The following is a 20,491-nucleotide window of genomic DNA, read 5'->3' on the forward strand; positions in this document are numbered from 1 at the left end:
AAAAGATGACATGTCCACCAGGTCTGCATACCAAATCCTGCAAGGCCAGGCCGGTGCAATGAGGATCACCGACGCCCTCTCCTGCTTGATTCAAGCAATGACCCAAGGAAGAAGAGCAAACGGAGGAAATATGTATGCAAGACTGAAGGTCCAAGGTACCCCCAGGGCGTCTATCAGTACAGCCTAAGGGTCCCTTGACCTTGACTCGTTCCTCGGAAGGTTGGCATTCTGACGAGATGCCATGAGATCCAATTCTGGCTGACGCCATATGAGAATAAGGCTGGAAAACACCTCAGGATGGAGTTCCCACTCCCCCGAGTGAAAGGTCTGCCTGCTCAGGAAGTCTGCCTCCCAGTTGTCCACCTCTGGGATGTGGATCGCTGATAGACAGCAATTGTGGGTCTCCCCTGACTGAATTATCTTGGCTACCTCTGTCATGTCTAAGGAACTCCGTGTTCCTGCCTGATGGTTGATGTAAGACACTGAAGTTATGTTGTCCGACTGGAACCTGATGAACCGGGCCGAGGCCAACTGAGGCCAGGCCAGAAGAGCATTGAGGATTGCTCTCAGTTCCAGAATGTTTATGGGCAGAACAGACTCCAACCGAGTCCAAGTTCCCTGAGCCTTTAGAGAGCCACAGACTGCTCCCCATCCCAGAAGGCTGGCGTCTGTTGTCACAATCACCCAAGAGGGTCTGCGAAAGCAGGTTCCCTGGGAGAGATAATCCTGAGACAACCACCAAAGAAGAGAATCCCTTGTCTCCTACTCCAGCTGTATTTGTGGTGACAGGTCCTCCGTTCCACTGACTGAGCACGTTTAACTGCAGAGGTCTGAGGTGGAACCAGGCAAAAAGTATGATGTCCATAGCTGCTACCATCAGACCGATTACCTCCATGCACTGAGCTACTGATGGCCGAGGAGAGGACTGAAGGGTTAGACAAGAATCGAAAATCTTTGATTTCCTGGCATCTGTCAAAAAGATTTTCATTGATAGGGAATCTATTATGGTTCCCAAGAAAGTTACCCTTGTATTTGGAACTAAGGAGCTCTTTTCCAAATTTACCTCCCATCCGTGAGATCGCAGGAAAGATAACATTTCCGTGTGGGATCTTGCTTGTTGAAAGGATGGCGCCTGTACCAGGATGTCCTCCAAATAGGGCGCCACTGCAATGCCCCGTAATTGGAGCACCGCTAACAGAGATACCAGAACCTTTGAGAAAATTCTGGGAGCTGTAGCAAGGCCGAAAGGAAAAGCCACGAATTGAAAGTGTTTGTCTAGAAATGCAAACCTTAGAAACTTGTGATGATCCCTGTGAATGGGAACATGCAGGTATGCGTCCTTTAAATCCACGGTAGTCATAAATTGACCCTCCTGAATCAAAGGAAGAATGGAACGAATAGTTTCCATCTTGGAGAATGGTACTTTGAGGAATTTGTTTAGACTCTTGAGGTCTAAAATTGGTCTGAAGGTTCCCTCCTTTTTGGGAACCATGAACAGATTGGAATAGAACCCCATACCCCATTCCTGCATCGGAACTGGAACAATCGCTCTCAGGTCGGAGAGGTCCCGTACACAGTGTAAGAACGCCTCTCTCTTTGTCTGGTCTACAGAAAATCTTGAAAGCAGAAACCTGCCCCTGGGAGGAAAGTTCTTGAACTCTAGTTTGTATCCCTGGGACTCGATGTCCACCGCCCAGGGATCCTGAACATCTCAATCCCAAGCCTGAGTGAAGAAGGAAAGTCTGCCCCTACAAGATCCGGTCCCGGATCGGGGGCAGGCCCTTCATGCTGTTTTTGAATCAATAGTAGGCTTTTTGGATTGTTTTCCCTTGTTCCAAGACTGATTAGGTCTGCAGAAAGGTTTGGACTGCTCCTGCTTGGAAGAGGAAGCGGAAGAATTTCCCTTGAAATTTTCGAAAGGAATGAAAATTACTCTGACGTCCCTTTTGTTTGTTTCTCTTACCCTGATGGAGATGACCCTTTCCTCCCGTAATATCAGAGATTATTTCCGTCAAACCTGGTCCAAACAAGGTCTTTCCCTTGTACGGAATCGCTAAAAGTTTATACTTAGATGCCACTTCCGCAGACCAAGGTTTTAACCATAAAGCTCTGCGAGCTAGAACAGCAAAACCTGAAATCTTTGCTCCCAGTTTGGGAGGGGGCATTCGAAATAGCAACAACTGCATGAGAAACCTCACTTACTGAATGTTTGTTTTTCCTCTTCTGCTTTCCCTGCAACATGGGAAAAGCAGACAATGCATCAGAAACCGCAGAAGACATGAGAGAAACGATGTCTTGCAACGTAACTCCAGGAGGAGTTAGAGAGGAAGCACAGGGCACTGCATGTGTGGGCGGGAAAATTTGGGACGCTTGAGGAGAAAGCTGCGGAATATATTGAACATTGTCATTAGACTCCTGAACAGCATCCGCCTTGGAAAATGTTGGCTCAGAAAAAAGTCTATCCCTATAAATTAAAGTCCTCTGAGGAACAGAAAGGGATTGGTGGTTCCACATTGGCATCAAAACACAAAGAACAAGTGACATTTTGCAAAGCCTCTTGGTCCATTTTGACTCACAATGGATCAAATTATCAAATAAAAAGCTTAAATTTACAAAATAACAATAATAGATCACCTCTACACCTCAGCTTCTTTGCTGAGGTGCCTACCTGACCTGCTACAGCGGAGGTTTATCAATTTCCCACAAGACAAACGATCTGAAACTCAGCAGAAGATGAAAGGAGCCGTTCTCCGGTCACAGAAACGCATGCTTTCAGAGAATCATGCGTTTCTAGACAGACCCTGTAGAATCTTTCCCTCCGTACTCGGAAGTGTAATAAAAGTGGCGCGCAACACAGATTGCCGCCTCACATAGCTCCGCCCATCGTGGGCGTCCCCAAACAATAATCTCCCGGTCGGCATATTCTAAAAGTTTAACCGCCGAGAGAAGTTAACCACCTGAGCCAAAACATCTCCTCAGCTCCAGTGCCTGCATAAAAAGGCTGTCTAATAAGGCCTCTCCAGTATAGGAGAGTTTAAGTGTCCCATTTATAAATAAAGTGCCCTCACTCTTAGCCCTTTATAATGCTTTGAAATAAAGTGCCCACTTCTTTCTTTCTGAGTGTTCTTCTTTCTTACCCCAGAAATAATAAAGTCAGTACTTATCTCACAAATCTGCTTGACAGCAAGGCAGCTCACCAGGTTTGAGAGGTCCTCTCCCTCACATAGACCCGTGGAAAGAAATAAAACTGAGTAATTCACTCAAGCTTTCAGAATTAGGGCAGCATAAATTACATGGGAGGCGCAGTGAGAATTATGTCCCACAAGTTCCCATTGCTCTAAAGCCACCACTGCCCTACTGAAGAGACTGATGTGGACTACGGCTACACCCTAGGACAAAGCAGCACAATCTTGCACTACTTAAAATAATAATAAAATCTTGCTTGAAGAATCTTTTCTAACACCTAACTTTACCACTTCCTTGCTCTAACATAGGCAAAGAGAATGACGGGGGAACACACAGAAGTGTGGTTAAAGTGGTTAAACACACAGAAGTGCTGCTCGGGACCCGCGGAGCACTGCTGATCCAATCAACAGCGCTAGTTGCACAAATCAGATTTGCAACTAGCACTGTTGAATGTATCAGCGACCCGCTGTACAAGTTAGAGCATGTCATTTTTCGACTATTATGGTCCTTTAACAAAGATTTGCAAATCCAGAGAATTTCAGGGATAAACCCCTTTGAAAAGCCTGGAGGAATCAATTTTTCTTGTTTCCTTTGCTGTGGCAATTTAGGGCGAAATGTAAACTAGCTTGCGCTCTAAGCAACCACTATGTAGAATGTTGCAGGATTAATTCAATTTCACTAAACTTAAATATGACAGAAACACTTAGGCCTCTCTGAAGAAAAAGGTGTCAACAATGTGATATGCGTAGCAGGCAGGTGGAAAGTCGGAAAACAAAAAAAAACATTAAAAAAATTAAAATTTTAAAAATTTGTGCTGAAGCAGGGACACACCTACACACTGCTGCCGACACACTAGTGCAGTGCTTTCCAAACTGTGTGTCGGGACACACTAGTGTGTCGGCAGCAGTGTGTAGGTGTGTCCCTGCTTCAGCACAAATTTTTTAAAATTTTAATTTTTTAAATGTTTTTTTTTTGTTTTCTGACTTTCCACCTGCCTGCTACGCATATCACATTGTTGACACGTGATTGATACCTAGGGGGTCACAGATCATCTTAACCTATTGGCGCAGCTCAGTGGGAACTGAAACTATTCCCATTGGCGGCTTTAATGGCACATTGGCACCTGACTGCACGTGTAGTCTCCTCAATCGGATCGTGGCTGCATGTGTAGTCAGTGAGTGGGACAGCAGTGTGTTTGCAGCATGGGCAGTAGTCAATCGGACTCACCGAGCTCTGAGGGCGGCAGCTTAAACGCTGAGCTGAAGTCAGTGGGTTTTTTTTGCAGCTAGCTCACAGTAGTGCATTGCTGTTCCTGCTCTTGATATATGGACAGGAAGGGGAAACTTAAAAATGCGAGTGTCTAATATTCCACCAAATATTCAGAAACTGTGTTCATCCCATTAAAATAGTAAGTAACTAACTATTGGTGCTATTAAACTTTTTTTTAATTCTTGCACTGTTACTGTTGTACTGTTACTTGTAAATACATTTCTTTTTTATATAATTTATGTATGTGTCCGTATCTCTTAAAACAAGTTAGTTTAACCTCCTGTTTGCCAGTACAACTGAATTACTGTGTCGCGAAATGATGTAGGTTTAACCCCTTAACGACACGCGTCGTACAGGGTACGTCTTGCACAAACTGGTCTTTAAAGACCAGCGACGTACCCTGTACGACGTTGGGGTTGAAAGCGGCTGGAAGCGATCCTGATCGCTTCCAGCCGCTTTCCGGTTATTGTAGTGATGCCTCGATATCGAGGCATCACTGCAATAACATTTTTCCCCATCCGATGCAGAGAGAGCCACTCTGTGGCCCTCTCTGCACCGGACATCGATGCCGCGATCGTTGGTGGGTGGGAGCAGACGTGGGAGGCGGGTGGGCGGCGATCGATGATGACCGGTGGGCGGGATTGCTGGGGGGCGCGCACGGACGCGCGCGCGTGCACAGGGGAGGCGGGCGGGCGCGTGCACGGGGAGGGAGCGGGTGGGAACCGTTACACTATGGAACAGTGGTTTATATTTAGAGGGAGAGAGGGGGGATAAATATGTTAATCGAAGGGATCTGGGAGGGGGTGGGGGTTTAGTCTTGGGGGGGGGGGGGAAGCTACACTACAGAAAAGTGGGGAAAAAATTAAAAAATATACTTTAAAAAAATATATATTTTTTTTGTAAACTGGGTACTGGCAGACAGCTGCCAGTACCCAAGATGGCTCCCAATAATGTAGAGGGGGAGGGTTAGAGAGCTATTTGGGGGGGGATCAGGGAGGTTTGGGGCTAAGAGGGATCCTACACAGCAGCATATGTAAATATGCTCCCAAAAAAAAAAAGAAAAAAAAAAAAGATACCTTTTATTTTAGTACTGGCAGACTTTCTGCCAGTACTTAAGATGGCGGGGACAATTGTGGGGTGGGGGAGGGAAGAGAGCTGTTTGGGAGGGATCAGTGGGTCTGATGTGTCAGGTGGGAGGCTGATCTCTACACTAAAGCTAAAATTAACCCTGCAAGCTCCCTACAAGATCCCTAATTAACCCCTTCACTGCTAGCCATAATACACGTGTGATGTGCAGCGGCATTTAGCAGCCTTCTAATTACCAAAAAGCATTGCCAAAGCCATATATGTCTGCTATTTCTGAACAAAGGGGATACCAGAGAAGCATTTACAACCATTTGTGCTATAATTGCACAAGCTGTTTGTAAATAATTTCAGTGAGAAACCTAAAATTGCGAAAAAAATTACGTTTTTTTTTAATTTGATCGCATTTGGCGGTGAAATGGTGGCATTAAATTTACCAAAATGGGCCTAGATCAATACTTTGGGTTGTCTACTACACTACACTAAAGCTAAAATTAACTCTACAAGCTCCCTACATGCTCCCTAATTAACCCCTTCACTGCTGGGCATAAAACACGTGTGGCGCGCAGTGGCATTTAGCAGCCTTCTAATTACCAAAAAGCAACGCCAAAGCCATATAAGTCTGCTATTTCTGAACAAAGGGGATCCCAGAGAAGCACTTACAACCATTTATGCCATAATTGCACAAGTTGTTTGTAAATAATTTCTGTGAGAAACCTAAAGTTTGTGAAAAAGTGAACATTTTTTTTTATTTGATCGCATTTGGCGGTGAAATGGTGGCATGAAATATACCAAAATGGGCCTAGATCAATACTTTGGGATGTCTTCTAAAAAAAAATATATACATGTCAAGGGATATTTAGGTATTCCTGACAGATATCAGGGTTCCAATGTAACTAGCGCTCATTTTGAAAAAAAGTGGTTTTGAAATAGCAAAGTGCTACTTGTATTTATGGCCCTATAACTTGCAAAAAAAGCAAAGAATATGTAAACATTGGGTATTTCTAAACTCAGGACAAATTTTAGAAACTATTTAGCATGGTTGTTTTTTGGTGGTTGTAGATGTGTAACAGATTTTGGGGGTCAAAGTTAGAAAAAGTGTGTTTTTTTCCATTTTTTCCTCATATTTTATAATATTTTTAATAGTAAATTATAAGATATGATGAAAATAATGGTATCTTTAGAAAGTCCATTTAGTGGCGAGAAAAACGGTATATAATATGTGTGGGTACAGTAAACGAGTAAGAGGAAAATTACAGCTAAACACAAACACCGCAGAAATGTAAAAATAGCCCTGGTCCTTAAGGGAAAGAAATTTAAAAATGGCCGTGTCCTTAAGGGGTTAAAAAGTGTGTCACCAACATGAAAAGTTTGGAAAGCTCTGCACTACTGTGTCCCGACACACAGTTTGGAAAGCACTGCTTTAAAGGGACAGTCTAGGCCAAAATAAACTTTCATGATTCAGATAGGGCATGTAATCTTAAACAATTTTCCAATTTACTTTTCTCACCAATTTTGCTTTGTTCTCTTGGTATTCTTAGTTGAAAGCTTAACCTAGGAGGTTCATATGCTAATTTCTTAGACCTTGAAGGCCACCTCTTTTCAGAATGCATTTTAACAATTTTTTCACCACTAGAGGGTGTTGGTGCATGTGTTTCATATAGATAAAACTGTGCTCGTGCATGTGAAGTTATCTGGGAGCAGGCACTGATTGGCTAAAGTGCAAGTCTGTCAAAAGAACTGAAATAAACGGGCAGTTTGCAGAGGCTTAGATACAAGATAATCACAGAGGTTAAAAGTATATTAATATAACTGTGTTGGTTATGCAAAACTGGGGAATGGGTAATAAAGGGATTATCTATCTTTTAAAACAATAAAAATTCTGGTGTAGACTGTAACTTTAAGCATTTTATTGGAGTTGGGACTGAGAACCATCTTTATGTGTAAATTCTTCACTTCTATAAAGATATGTGTAGCGTAGACCGAGCAGCCGACATTAGGATAGGATACTTGACTAGATTCCTTACGTTGGTAAGATTAATTGACTACCACTCCTTACTTTTTGATCTCATCCTCCACAGCAGTGACTCCTTCAGTTTGTGGGTTCTGACATTTATTAGTGGCACTTCCAAAGTCGCAAAGCACATAATGACCTCGATCGTGCAAAAGGATATTCTCCACCTGTAAAACACAAAAAAGGATATATTATTGATTCTACTTCCTTATGGAAAAGTCAATGGCCTAAGACTTTATCACTCATATTTTTGTAATCACAATATAAAAAAAAAAAAAAAAAAAAAAAAAAAAAGGGGAACACAGAAAATTTCCAGCCGAACTCAACCAATCAGAAGCCCTTTTACCTTCCTTACAATATCAGATTCTGGCTTAGACCAACTACGTTTTGAGGGGTAGTTTAATGGCAGGATACCTCCCTATTCTCTTTTAAATGTTGTATATTTTTATTTTATTAGAATTCAGTAATCCATAATTGTATAAAGGGTGTACATGACCCCTCCGATGTGGTTGTGATAATTATATGAGCTAATACTGGTGGTTGTGGGTGGGGGAAAGCAAATTTCCTAGATCCTAGGGAAAAAAAATTAAAAATAAATACACCACTGGACAACAAATAAAAATAGAAGCATAATTTTATACAATACAAATTCTGATAAGAACTGGTTTTGCCTATGTGCTTAAAGTAAAAGTAGCCTATATACATTTAATAAATTTTTGAATCAGCAATAATTAAACAAACTATGCAGTTGTATAACTGAGTGTGTTTTAAAGGGGCATGGAACACTAACTTTCTAATTTACTCCTATTATCAATTTTTCTTCGTTATCTTGATATTTTTATTTGAAAAAGTAGGCATCTAAGCTAAGGAGCCAGACCATTTTTGGTTCAGAACTATGGACAGCACTTGCTGATTGGTCGGTACATTTAGCCACCAATCAGCAAGCACAACCCAGGTTGTGAACCAAAACTGGTCCGGCTTCTAAACTTATTTTCAAATAAAGATAGCAAGAGAATGAAGAAAAATTGATAATAGGAGTAATTTAGAAAGCTCCTTAAAATTGCATGCTCTGTCTGAATCATTAAAGAAAAACATTTGGGTATAGTGTCCCTTTAAGTGTCCATAAAGTCAGTGAAACAGCAATGTTGTTACCTATGTTTTGTTTATCTCTACTAGGCCAATCAGGGACAGCAATATGACTCACTAGAATGTGCAACCAATTACTGTGTAGAAAATGGCAGTGTTCTGGAGTCAACACTTCTAACAGGAATTGGAAAGCCCACAATTTTCAGAATTAAAATTACAGGAAAAGGGGACAAAATAATTACTTTAATGCCTTAACAAGAGCCAACTTTGGCAGCTGTTTTTACTCTAATGGGTTAAATAGTGCAAGTCTCGCCAACAGTGCAGAGACAGATATTGCCAAATGTCTCAGGGAGTAAAGCATAAAGTAATAGCATGTTTCACTGATGTTGGCAAGACCCACACAATTACAGGATTTAAAATCCCACATGTGGTGTACAAGGTATGTTTGTGTCCCTACACTGCAGAAATAAACGTTTGGAGGGGGAGGTGGGACACTACATTAATCGCTTAAATCCCTACACTACAGAAAACATGAAATAATAAAATATTAATTTTTAAAAAAGCTAAAGAAAATGTAATAATCATTTGTTACTGGCAGACTATGGAGGCAAATAGTAAGATGGGGTAGGGTATTAGAGCTACTGGGGAGGTTTAGGGACCCCTACACTACAGAACTAAATATTTTTTTTTAAAAAGCCCCAAAAACATAATTTATGTAAGAACTTACCTGATAAATTCATTTCTTTCATATTAGCAAGAGTCCATGAGCTAGTGACGTATGGGATATACATTCCTACCAGGAGGGGCAAAGTTTCCCAAACCTCAAAATGCCTATAAATACACCCCTCACCACACCCACAATTCAGTTTAACGAATAGCCAAGAAGTGGGGTGATAAAAAAGTGCGAAAGCATATAAAATAAGGAATTGGAATAATTGTGCTTTATACAAAAATCATAACCACCACAAAAAAAGGGCGGGCCTCATGGACTCTTGCTAATATGAAAGAAATGAATTTATCAGGTAAGTTCTTACATAAATTATGTTTTCTTTCATGTAATTAGCAAGAGTCCATGAGCTAGTGACGTATGGGATAATGATTACCCAAGATGTGGATCTTTCCACACAAGAGTCACTAGAGAGGGAGGGATAAAATAAAGACAGCCAATTCCTGCTGAAAATAATCCACACCCAAAATAAAGTTTAATGAAAAACATAAGCAGAAGATTCAGACTGAAACCGCTGCCTGAAGTACTTTTCTACCAAAAACTGCTTCAGAAGAAGAAAATACATCAAAATGGTAGAATTTAGTAAAAGTATGCAAAGAGGACCAAGTTGCTGCTTTGCAAATCTGATCAACCGAAGCTTCATTCCTAAACGCCCAGGAAGTAGAAACTGACCTGGTAGAATGAGCTGTAATCCTCTGAGGCGGAGTTTTACCCGACTCAACATAGGCAAGATGAATTAAAGATTTCAACCAAGATGCCAAAGAAATGGCAGAAGCTTTCTGGCCTTTTCTAGAACCGGAAAAGATAACAAATAGACTAGAAGTCTTTCGGAAAGACTTAGTAGCTTCAACATAATATTTCAAAGCTCTAGCTACACCCAAAGAATGCAACGACTTTTCCTTAGAATTCTTAGGATTAGGACATAATGAAGGAACCACAATTTCTCTACTAATGTTGTTGGAATTCACAACTTTAGGTAAAAATTCAAAAGAAGTTCGCAACACCGCCTTATCCTGATGAAAAATCAGAAAAGGAGACTCACAAGAAAGAGCAGATAATTCAGAAACTCTTCTGGCAGAAGAGATGGCCAAAAGGAACAAAACTTTCCAAGAAAGTAATTTAATGTCCAATAAATGCATAGGTTCAAAGGGAGGAGCTTGAAGAGCTCCCAGAACCAAATTCAAACTCCAAGGAGGAGAAATTGACTTAATGACAGGTTTTATACGAACCAAAGCTTATACAAAACAATGAATATCAGGAAGAATAGCAATCTTTCTGTGAAAAAGAACAGAAAGAGCAGAGATTTGTCCTTTCAAGGAACTTGCAGACAAACCCTTATCTAAACCATCCTGAAGAAACTGTAAAATTCTCGGTATTCTAAAAGAATGCCAAGAAAAATGATGAGAAAGACACCAAGAAATATAAGTCTTCCAGACTCTATAATATATCTCTCTAGATACAGATTTACGAGCCTGTAACATAGTATTAATCACAGAGTCAGAGAAACCTCTTTGACCAAGAATCAAGCGTTCAATCTCCATACCTTTAAATTTAAGGATTTCAGATCCTGATGGAAAAAAGGACCTTGTGACAGAAGGTCTGGTCTTAACGGAAGAGTCCACGGTTGGCAAGAGGCCATCCGGACAAGATCCGCATACCAAAACCTGTGAGGCCATGCCGGAGCTACCAGCAGAACAAACGAGCATTCCTTCAGAATCTTGGAGATTACTCTTGGAAGAAGAACTAGGGGCGGAAAGATATAGGCAGGATGATACTTCCAAGGAAGTGATAATGCATCCACTGCCTCCGCCTGCGGATCCCTGGATCTGGACAGATATCTGGGAAGTTTCTTGTTTAGATGAGACGCCATCAGATCTATTTCTGGAAGTTCCCACATTTGAACAATCTGAAGAAATACCTCTGGGTGAAGAGACCATTCGCCCGGATGCAACGTTTGGCGACTGAGATAATCCGCTTTCCAATTGACTACACCTGGGATATGAACCGCAGAGATTAGACAGGAGCTGGATTCCGCCCAAACCAAAATTCGAGGTACTTCTTTCATAGCCAGAGGACTGTGAGTCCCTCCTTGATGATTAATGTATGCCACAGTAGTGACATTGTCTGTCTGAAAACAAATGAACGATTCTCTCTTCAGAAGAGGCCAAAACTGAAGAGCTCTGAAAATTGCACGGAGTTCCAAAATATTGATCGGTAATCTCACCTCCTGAGATTCCCAAACTCCTTGTGCCGTCAGAGATCCCCACACAGCTCCCCAACCTGTGAGACTTGCATCTGTTGAAATTACAGTCCAGGTCGGAAGCACAAAAGAAGCCCCCTGAATTAAACGATGGTGATCTGTCCACCATGTTAGAGAGTGTCGAACAATCGGTTTTAAAGATATTAATTGAGATATCTTTGTGTAATCCTTGCATCATTGATTCAGCATACAGAGCTGAAGAGGTCGCATGTGAAAACGAGCAAAGGGGATCGCGTCCGATGCAGCAGTCATAAGACCTAGAATTTCCATGCATAAGGCTACCGAAGGGAATGATTGTGACTGAAGGTTTCGACAAGCTGAAATCAATTTTAGACGTCTCTTGTCTGTTAAAGACAGAGTCATGGACACTGAATCTATCTGGAAACCCAGAAAGGTTACCCTTGTCTGAGGAATCAATGAACTTTTTGGTAAATTAATCCTCCAACCATGATCTTGAAGAAACAACACAAGTCGAATCGTATGAGATTCTGCTAAATGTAAAGACTGAGCAAGTACCAAGATATCGTCCAAATAAGGAAATACCACAATACCCTGTTCTCTGATTACAGACAGAAGGGCACCGAGAACCTTTGTAAAAATTCTTGGAGCTGTAGCTAGGCCAAACGGCAGAGCCACAAACTGGTAATGCTTGTCCAGAAAAGAGAATCTCAGGAACTGATAATGATCTGGATGAATCGGAATATGCAGATATGCATCCTGTAAATCTATTGTGGACATATAATGCCCTTGCTGAACAAAAGGCAAGATAGTCCTTACAGTTACCATCTTGAATGTTGGTATCCTTACATAACGATTCAATATTTTTAGATCCAGAACTGGTCTGAAGGAATTCTCCTTCTTTGGTACAATGAAGAGATTTGAATAAAACCCCATCCCCTGTTCCGGAACTGGAACTGGCATAATTACTCCAGCCAACTCTAGATCTGAAACACAATTCAGAAATGCTTGAGCTTTCACTGGATTTACTGGGACACGGGAAAGAAAAAATCTCTTTGCAGGAGGTCTCATCTTGAAACCAATTCTGTACCCTTCTGAAACAATGTTCTGAATCCAAAGATTGTGAACAGAATTGATCCAAATTTCTTTGAAAAAACGTAACCTGCCCCCTACCAGCTGAGCTGGAATGAGGGCCGCACCTTCATGAGGACTTAGAAGCAGGCTTTGCCTTTCTAGCAGGCTTGGATTTATTCCAGACTGGAGATGGTTTCCAAACTGAAACTGCTCCTGAGGATGAAGGATTAGGCTTTTGTTCTTTGTTGAAACGAAAGGAACGAAAACGATTATTAGCCCTGTTTTTACCTTTAGATTTTTTATCCTGTGGTAAAAAAGTTCCATTCCCACCAGTAACAGTTGAGATAATAGAATCCAACTGAGAACCAAATAATTTGTTACCCTGGAAAGAAATGGAAAGTAGAGTTGATTTAGAAGCCATATCAGCATTCCAAGTCTTAAGCCATAAAGCTCTTCTAGCTAAAATAGCTAGAGACATAAACCTGACATCAACTCTGATAATATCAAAAATGGCATCACAGATAAAATTATTAGCATGCTGAAGAAGAATAATAATATCATGAGAATCATGATCTGTTACTTGTTGCGCTAAAGTTTCCAACCAAAAAGTTGAAGCTGCAGCAACATCAGCCAAAGATATAGCAGGTCTAAGAAGATTACCTGAACACAGATAAGCTTTTCTTAGAAAGGATTCAATTTTCCTATCTAAAGGATCCTTAAACGAAGTACCATCTGACGTAGGAATAGTAGTACGTTTAGCAAGGGTAGAAATAGCCCCATCAACTTTAGGGATTTTGTCCCAAAATTCTAATCTGTCAGACGGCACAGGATATAATTGCTTAAAACGTTTAGAAGGAGTAAATGAATTACCCAATTTATCCCATTCTTTGGAAATTACTGCAGAAATAGCATTAGGAACAGGAAAAACTTCTGGAATAACCACAGGAGATTTAAATACCTTATCCAAACGTTTAGAATTAGTATCAAGAGGACCAGAATCCTCTATTTCTAAAGCAATTAGTACTTCTTTAAGTAAAGAACGAATAAATTCCATTTTAAATAAATATGAAGATTTATCAGCATCAATCTCTGAGACAGAATCCTCTGAACCAGAAGAGTCATCAGAATCAGAATGATGTTCATTTAAAAATTCATCTGTAGGGAGAGAAGTTTTAAAAGATTTTTTACGTTTACTAGAAGGAGAAATAACAGACATAGCCTTCTTTATGGATTCAGAAACAAAATCTCTTATGTTATCAGGAACATTCTGCACCTTAGATGTTGAAGGAACTGCAACAGACAATGGTACTTTACTAAAGGAAATATTATCTGCATTAACAAGTTTGTCATGACAATTAATACAAACAACAGCCGGAGGAATAGCTACCAAAAGTTTACAGCAGATACACTTAGCTTTGGTAGATCCAGCACTAGACAGCGATTTTCCTGAAGTATCTTCTGACTCAGATGCAACGTGAGACATCTTGCAATATGTAAGAGAAAAAACAACATATAAAGCAAAATTGATCAAATTCCTTAAATGACAGTTTCAGGAATGGGAAAAAATGCCAAAGAACAAGCTTCTAGCAACCAGAAGCAATGAAAAATGAGACTGAAATAATGTGGAGACAAAAGCGACGCCCATATTTTTTAGCGCCAAATAAGACGCCCACATTATTTGGCGCCTAAATGCTTTTGGCGCCAAAAATGACGCCACATCCGGAACGCCGACACTTTTGGCGCAAAATAACGTCAAAAAATGATGCAACTTCCGGCGACACGTATGACGCCGGAAACGGAAAAGATTTTTTGCGCCAAAAAAGTCCGCGCCAAGAATGACGCAATAAAATGAAGCATTTTCAGCCCCCGCGAGCCTAACAGCCCACAGGGAAAAAGAGTCAAATTTTTGAAGGTAAGAAAAAATGATTAATTCAAATGCATTATCCCAAATATGAAACTGACTGTCTGAAAAATAAGGAATGTTGAACATCCTGAGTCAAGGCAAATAAATGTTTGAATACATATATTTAGAACTTTATAAAAAAGTGCCCAACCATAGCTTAGAGTGTCACAGAAAATAAGATTTACTTACCCCAGGACACTCATCTACATGTTTGTAGAAAGCCAAACCAGTACTGAAACGAGAATCAGCAGAGGTAATGGTATATATAAGAGTATATCGTCGATCTGAAAAGGGAGGTAAGAGATGAATCTCTACGACCGATAACAGAGAACCTATGAAATAGACCCCGTAGAAGGAGATCACTGCATTCAAATAGGCAATACTCTCCTCACATCCCTCTGACATTCACTGCACGCTGAGAGGAAAACCGGGCTCCAACTTGCTGCGGAGCGCATATCAACGTAGAATCTAGCACAAACTTACTTCACCACCTCCATCGGAGGCAAAGTTTGTAAAACTGAATTGTGGGTGTGGTGAGGGGTGTATTTATAGGCATTTTGAGGTTTGGGAAACTTTGCCCCTCCTGGTAGGAATGTATATCCCATACGTCACTAGCTCATGGACTCTTGCTAATTACATGAAAGAAACGGCATACTGTCAGACTGTCTGCCAGTACCTAAGATGGTGGTGACCAGTGAGGGGGGAAAGAGAGCTGTTTTGGGGGGATCATGTAAGGATCAGGGTGTGGTGGAGGTGTAAATTGGTAGTGTCATTTCTACACTACAGCACAAATTAACCTTATAAGCTAACTGATTAACCCTTTCACTGCCAGGATTTTCAGAACATTTTAGTGTGCAGCTGCAATTATTGGCCTTATAATTGCCAAAAACCATAGGCAAAACCATACATGTCTGCTGTTTCTGAACATAGGAGTCCTCAGACAAGCTTTTATAGCCTTATGACTGCAGTAGTTGTGTGTAAATAATGTCAGTGAAAAATCCAAAGTTTGCAAAAAAATGTAACAATTTTTTTTATATGATCGTGTTTGGCAGCCAAATAAAGTCAAGAAATATACCAAAATGGGCCTATATCAATACTTTGGGTTGTCTATTTTGAAATTATATATATTGTTTAACCCCTTAATGACCGCAGCACTTTTCCATTTTCTGTCCGTTTGGGACCAAGGCTATTTTTACATTTCTGCGGTGTTTGTGTTTAGCTGTAATTTTCCTCTTACTCCTTTACTGTACCCACACATATTATATACCGTTTTTCTCGCCATTAAATGGACTTTCTAAAGATACCATTATTTTCATCATATCTTATAATTTACTATAAAAAAATTATAAAATATGAGGAAAAATTGAAAAAAAAAACACTTTTTCTAACTTTGACCCCCAAAATCTGTTACATTTCTACAACCACCAAAAAACACCCATGCTAAATAGTTTCTAAATTTTGTCCTGAGTTTAGAAATACCTAATGTTTACATGTTCTTTACTTTTTTTGCAAGTTATAGGGCCATAAATACAAGTAGCACTTTGCTATTTCCAAACCATTTTTTTTCAAAATTAGCGCTAGTTACATTAGAACACTAATATCTTTCAGGAATACCTGAATATCCCTTGACATGTATATATTTTATTTTAGTAGACATCCCAAAGTATTGATCTAGGCCCATTTTGGTATATTTCATGCCACCATTTCACCGCCAAATGCGATCAAATAAAAAAAATCGTTCACTTTTTCACAAATTTTTTCACAAACTTTAGGTTTCTCACTGAAATTATTTACAAACAGCTTGTGCAATTATGGCATAAATGGTTGTAAATTCTTCTCTGGGATCCCCTTTGTTCAGAAATAGCAGACTTATATGGCTTTGGTGTTGCTTTTTGGTAATTAGAATGCCACTAAATGCCACTGCGCACCACACGTGTATTATGCCCAGCAGTGAAGGGGTTAATTAGGGAGCATGTAGGGAGCTTTTTGGGGTAATTTTAGCTTTAGTTTAGTGTAGTAGACAACCCCAAGTATTGATCTAGGCCCATTTTGGTATATTTCATGCCATCATTTCACCGCCAAATGCAATCAAATTAAAAAAAAACGTAAAATGTTTCACAATTTTAGGTTTCTCACTGAAATCATTTACAAACAGCTTGTGCAGTTATGGCACAAATGGTTGTAAATGCTTCTCTGGGATCCCCTTTGTTCAGAAATAGCAGACATATATGGCTTTGGCTTTGCTTTTTGGTATTTAGAAGGCCGCTAAATGCCGCTGCGCATCACACGTGTATTATGGCTAGCATTGAAGGGGTTAATTAGGTAGCTTGCAGGGTTAATATTAGATTTAGTGTAGAGCTCAGCCTCCCACCTGAAACATCAGACCCCCTGATCCCTCCCAAACAGCTCTCTTCCCTCCCCCACCCCACAATTGTCCCCGCCATCTTAAGTACTGGCAGAAAGTCTGCCAGTACTAAAATAAAAGCTATATATATATATATTTTTTTTTTAAATATGCTGCTGTGTACGATCCCCCCTTAGCCCCCATCCTCACTGACCCCCCCCCCTCCAAACAGCTCTATAACCCTCCCACTCTAACTTGATAGGCGCCATCTTGGGTACTGGCAGCTGTCTGCCAGTACCCAGTTTAGAAGAAAAAATGTTTTTATTTTTATTTTTGTAAGCATTTCTGTAGTGTAGCTTCCCCCCACACAAAACCAACCCCCCACCCCTCCACGATCTCTTTTTGTGCTTTTGCACAAACAAGATTAGGCCAATTATTACTTAAAAATTTTTCCGTAGTGTAGCGGTTCCCACCCGTCCGTGCGTGCCCCCGGCGGTGCCGCCCCCGATCCCACCCCCGTGACTTAACACAGCACACCGATGGCCGCCCACCCGCCTCCCAAGTCGGCTCCCACCCACCAACGATACCGGCCATCGATGTCCGGTGCAGAGAGGGCCACAGAGTGGCTCTCTCTGCATCGGATGGCCATGTAAGGTTATTGCAGGATGCCTCCATATCGAGGCATCACTGCAATAACCGGAAAGCAGCTGGAAGCGAGCAGGATCGCTTCCAGCTGCTTTCCACACCGAGGACGTGCAGGGTACGTTCTCAGGCGTTAACTGCCTTTTTTTTGAGGACGTACCCTGCACGTCCTCGGTCATTAAGGGGTTAAATAGACAAATAAAAAAAAATTATAGCAAAAATGCTAACAATTCTCTGGTACTTTGGCCAAGTTTTTCTCTGAATTTGCTGGTAGAAAAGGGGTTACTGTCCCTTTAAGGGCTTAGTAAAATTCCATTAACACAAAACAGGAAAAGGATTCAAAACACCTTAAAATATGAATGTTCCTATTCCTACCTCTCTTTATTGAATTCTGCATCATTCTATCATTTGACAATGTCTCAAACCGCACAGTGTTCTTCATTTATTCCCCAGGAGCTGTTAATTAGCGCTTTGTTTATGTCTGTAATTGGTGCGTCAGGCACATTTAGAAATCAGACGACACTTGGCTAGCAACAACAGATGCTGCAATTAAACCAGCTTGATTATGTCCTGTGCAGTAACATACATGAGACCTGCTGTGGTAAAGAATCATAACATTTTGCACAGCAAGTAAAGGCAGATTTACACTGCTTAAGATATCTGCAGAATGTTAATTCCAAAAGCTGTGTTGTTACACAGTGTAAAAGGGATTTGGTTATTTCCCTAGATGATAAATGTAGGTACAATTTATTGCATTGGATGGTGAAGATTGGCCAAGGTGACACATTACATTTTTGTTGTCCCATTGCATGTAGTGCAGACAAAGACAGATTTTAAAAAAACGTAGGACCTCTCATCAAACAAGGTTCCTCATGGGTGTGGTCCAGAAAAAATAGCAGCACTCACCACTTATACAAAAGCTTCCATCTTTATTGGGACTTCAAGGAAAAGAAAAGACAACGTTTCGGACCACTAGTCCTTAGCATTGACATGACTAACGACTAGAGGTTCCGAAGCGTTGTCTTTTATTTTCTTTGAAGTCCCAATAAAGATGTAAGTTTTGTATAAGTGGTGACTGCTGCTGTTTTTTCTGGACTGTGTTATATTATTGGGGATTTGTGTGGTACCCCTACAGCTTGCACCACCCATTACCTCAGTGCTGTACCGCATGGATTTTGTTCCTCATGGGTGTGGCAAGAACATCTAACAGAGGATGCATAATCAAATATGTGTTAAGTAGTTAAGTAGAAGCCCATCCTTTAGGACATCAGTTCTCCTTTTTTGATGCCAACCAAACTGTAGCCCCCCCCCCCCATTTCCAAACAAAGTTTCATTTTAAAAGAAACCCATGCTGAAAGAAAAACAAAACCAATATATTAGAACTGATTCTGGTTAGAACTGATTCTGGCACCTTAAGATCACGGTGGATGATTGGAGTCTTGCACTGGTGGAGTCGAGCCACAGCCTCACAGGTGTCACAAAAGATCTGGAGAACTTCACTTTCTGTGAACCCTGTCTGCAGACGTTGGTTCATTAGGTTCACCACCTGACCTCCTGTAGAAACCAAAAAGAAAAGCTCCTAAATTTTTATAATGGTCAAAAAACACTACCAGAAAAGTAAGCATTTTGCAGGGTAAACTGTAAACAACCCAAAGATAACAAATGGTACCCACAATACCCAGATTATTATCAGGTACACTAAGGGCCTGATATTCAAAACCTCAAACTCAGGCAGGATGATCTAAGAAGTCTTCTCAGTATGGCGAGGCCCTTCAAAAAAAATTAGAAACACAAATTTTATCTTGAGAAGTGTTTATGTTGCTATGTAGTGTTCTTTATGTGAGACAGAGACTCCTACATTTCAGTACAAGGTCTTAAAAAAATCCCAAAGATTGTATGCAATATCTCTCCATGCTGGCGACGTTTTGAATATCAGGCCCTAAGTAACATAGATTAAGTATATTACAAAAATATCAAAAGCTATGACTCAATCTGAAATTTTAGTCAACAACAAAAATTTGGGAAAGACCATGCTCCTAATAAATAACCTGCAAAAACCCCAGACAAAAATCAATTAAAGGGACACTCTACTCAAATATTATCTATCATACATATGAAAGAGCAGCATTTAACCCTTTCCTGACTGAGCTACTTTGTCTACATCGGAACCAAATTCTAATGTAAACAAATTGAAATCCTGCAATCGTTCATGCGATTGTGTGTTTTCAAAGATGGGATCAGGTCAGGGGGGAGTGCCTATGGCGCTAGGCACGCCCTCCAGCCCACAATAATATTTACCAAGCAACTATGGCTTCAGGACAGCTAAACGGCTAAAACATTCCATGCCATCCTAACGGCGCTAAAGCCCAGGAAAAGTTTTTATTTGAGTGAGAACATGAGGTAAACACTGTTAAAATCCTCTTAAAATTTTACGTCTGATGTGATTGACATTGAAATTATTTGAGTGGGGTGAACTAGCACTCCTAACTGGGAACCATGTCCACTGGCTGCTGCATGATAAATTGAGACTTATGTGTGATACATTTACAAAATTTACTAAAAAATATATACTGCAGTATAAACCAATTAGAATAATTTGCGAACATTAAGTAAAATGAATTATTGGATAAGAAAAACATCTGTTATATTGGTTGTGTGGTTGTAGAAAGTCAATTCTCTCAATGTCTTGGGTATTAGGGCAGAATTACAAAATGTATAACCTTGAAGCAAAGTCAACAAGGATTTCCCTATATCTCATTTCCCTAAGCAGTTAGTTTTTTTTTTAAATCATAATGTTCATAATAAACAAGTGGATGAGGATATATATATATATATATATATATATATATACACATATATATATATACACATATACTGTGTATATATACTGTGTTTATATATACTGTATATATATATATATATATATATATATATATATATATATA

The 20,491-nt window shown here is 40.3% G+C and overlaps 1 protein-coding gene across 7 annotated transcripts in view; it reads right to left on the bottom strand.

The window, feature by feature from the left end:
* Positions 1–20,491, bottom strand: part of AAK1 (AP2 associated kinase 1) — a 305,240-nt gene that overhangs the window by 164,314 nt on the left and 120,435 nt on the right. For all 7 annotated transcript variants that reach the window (XM_053718218.1, XM_053718216.1, XM_053718217.1 and 4 more), the window contains 2 exons: positions 18,958–19,100; positions 7,598–7,719 (listed from right to left, as the gene is read on the bottom strand). In XM_053718218.1, the coding sequence (XP_053574193.1) occupies positions 7,598–7,719; positions 18,958–19,100 (265 nt within the window). The remainder of the gene's footprint in view (positions 1–7,597; positions 7,720–18,957; positions 19,101–20,491) is intronic.

The sequence above is a fragment of the Bombina bombina genome, chromosome 6 (assembly GCF_027579735.1).
Source record: "Bombina bombina isolate aBomBom1 chromosome 6, aBomBom1.pri, whole genome shotgun sequence".
In the NCBI taxonomy this organism is placed as follows: Eukaryota; Metazoa; Chordata; class Amphibia; order Anura; family Bombinatoridae; genus Bombina; species Bombina bombina.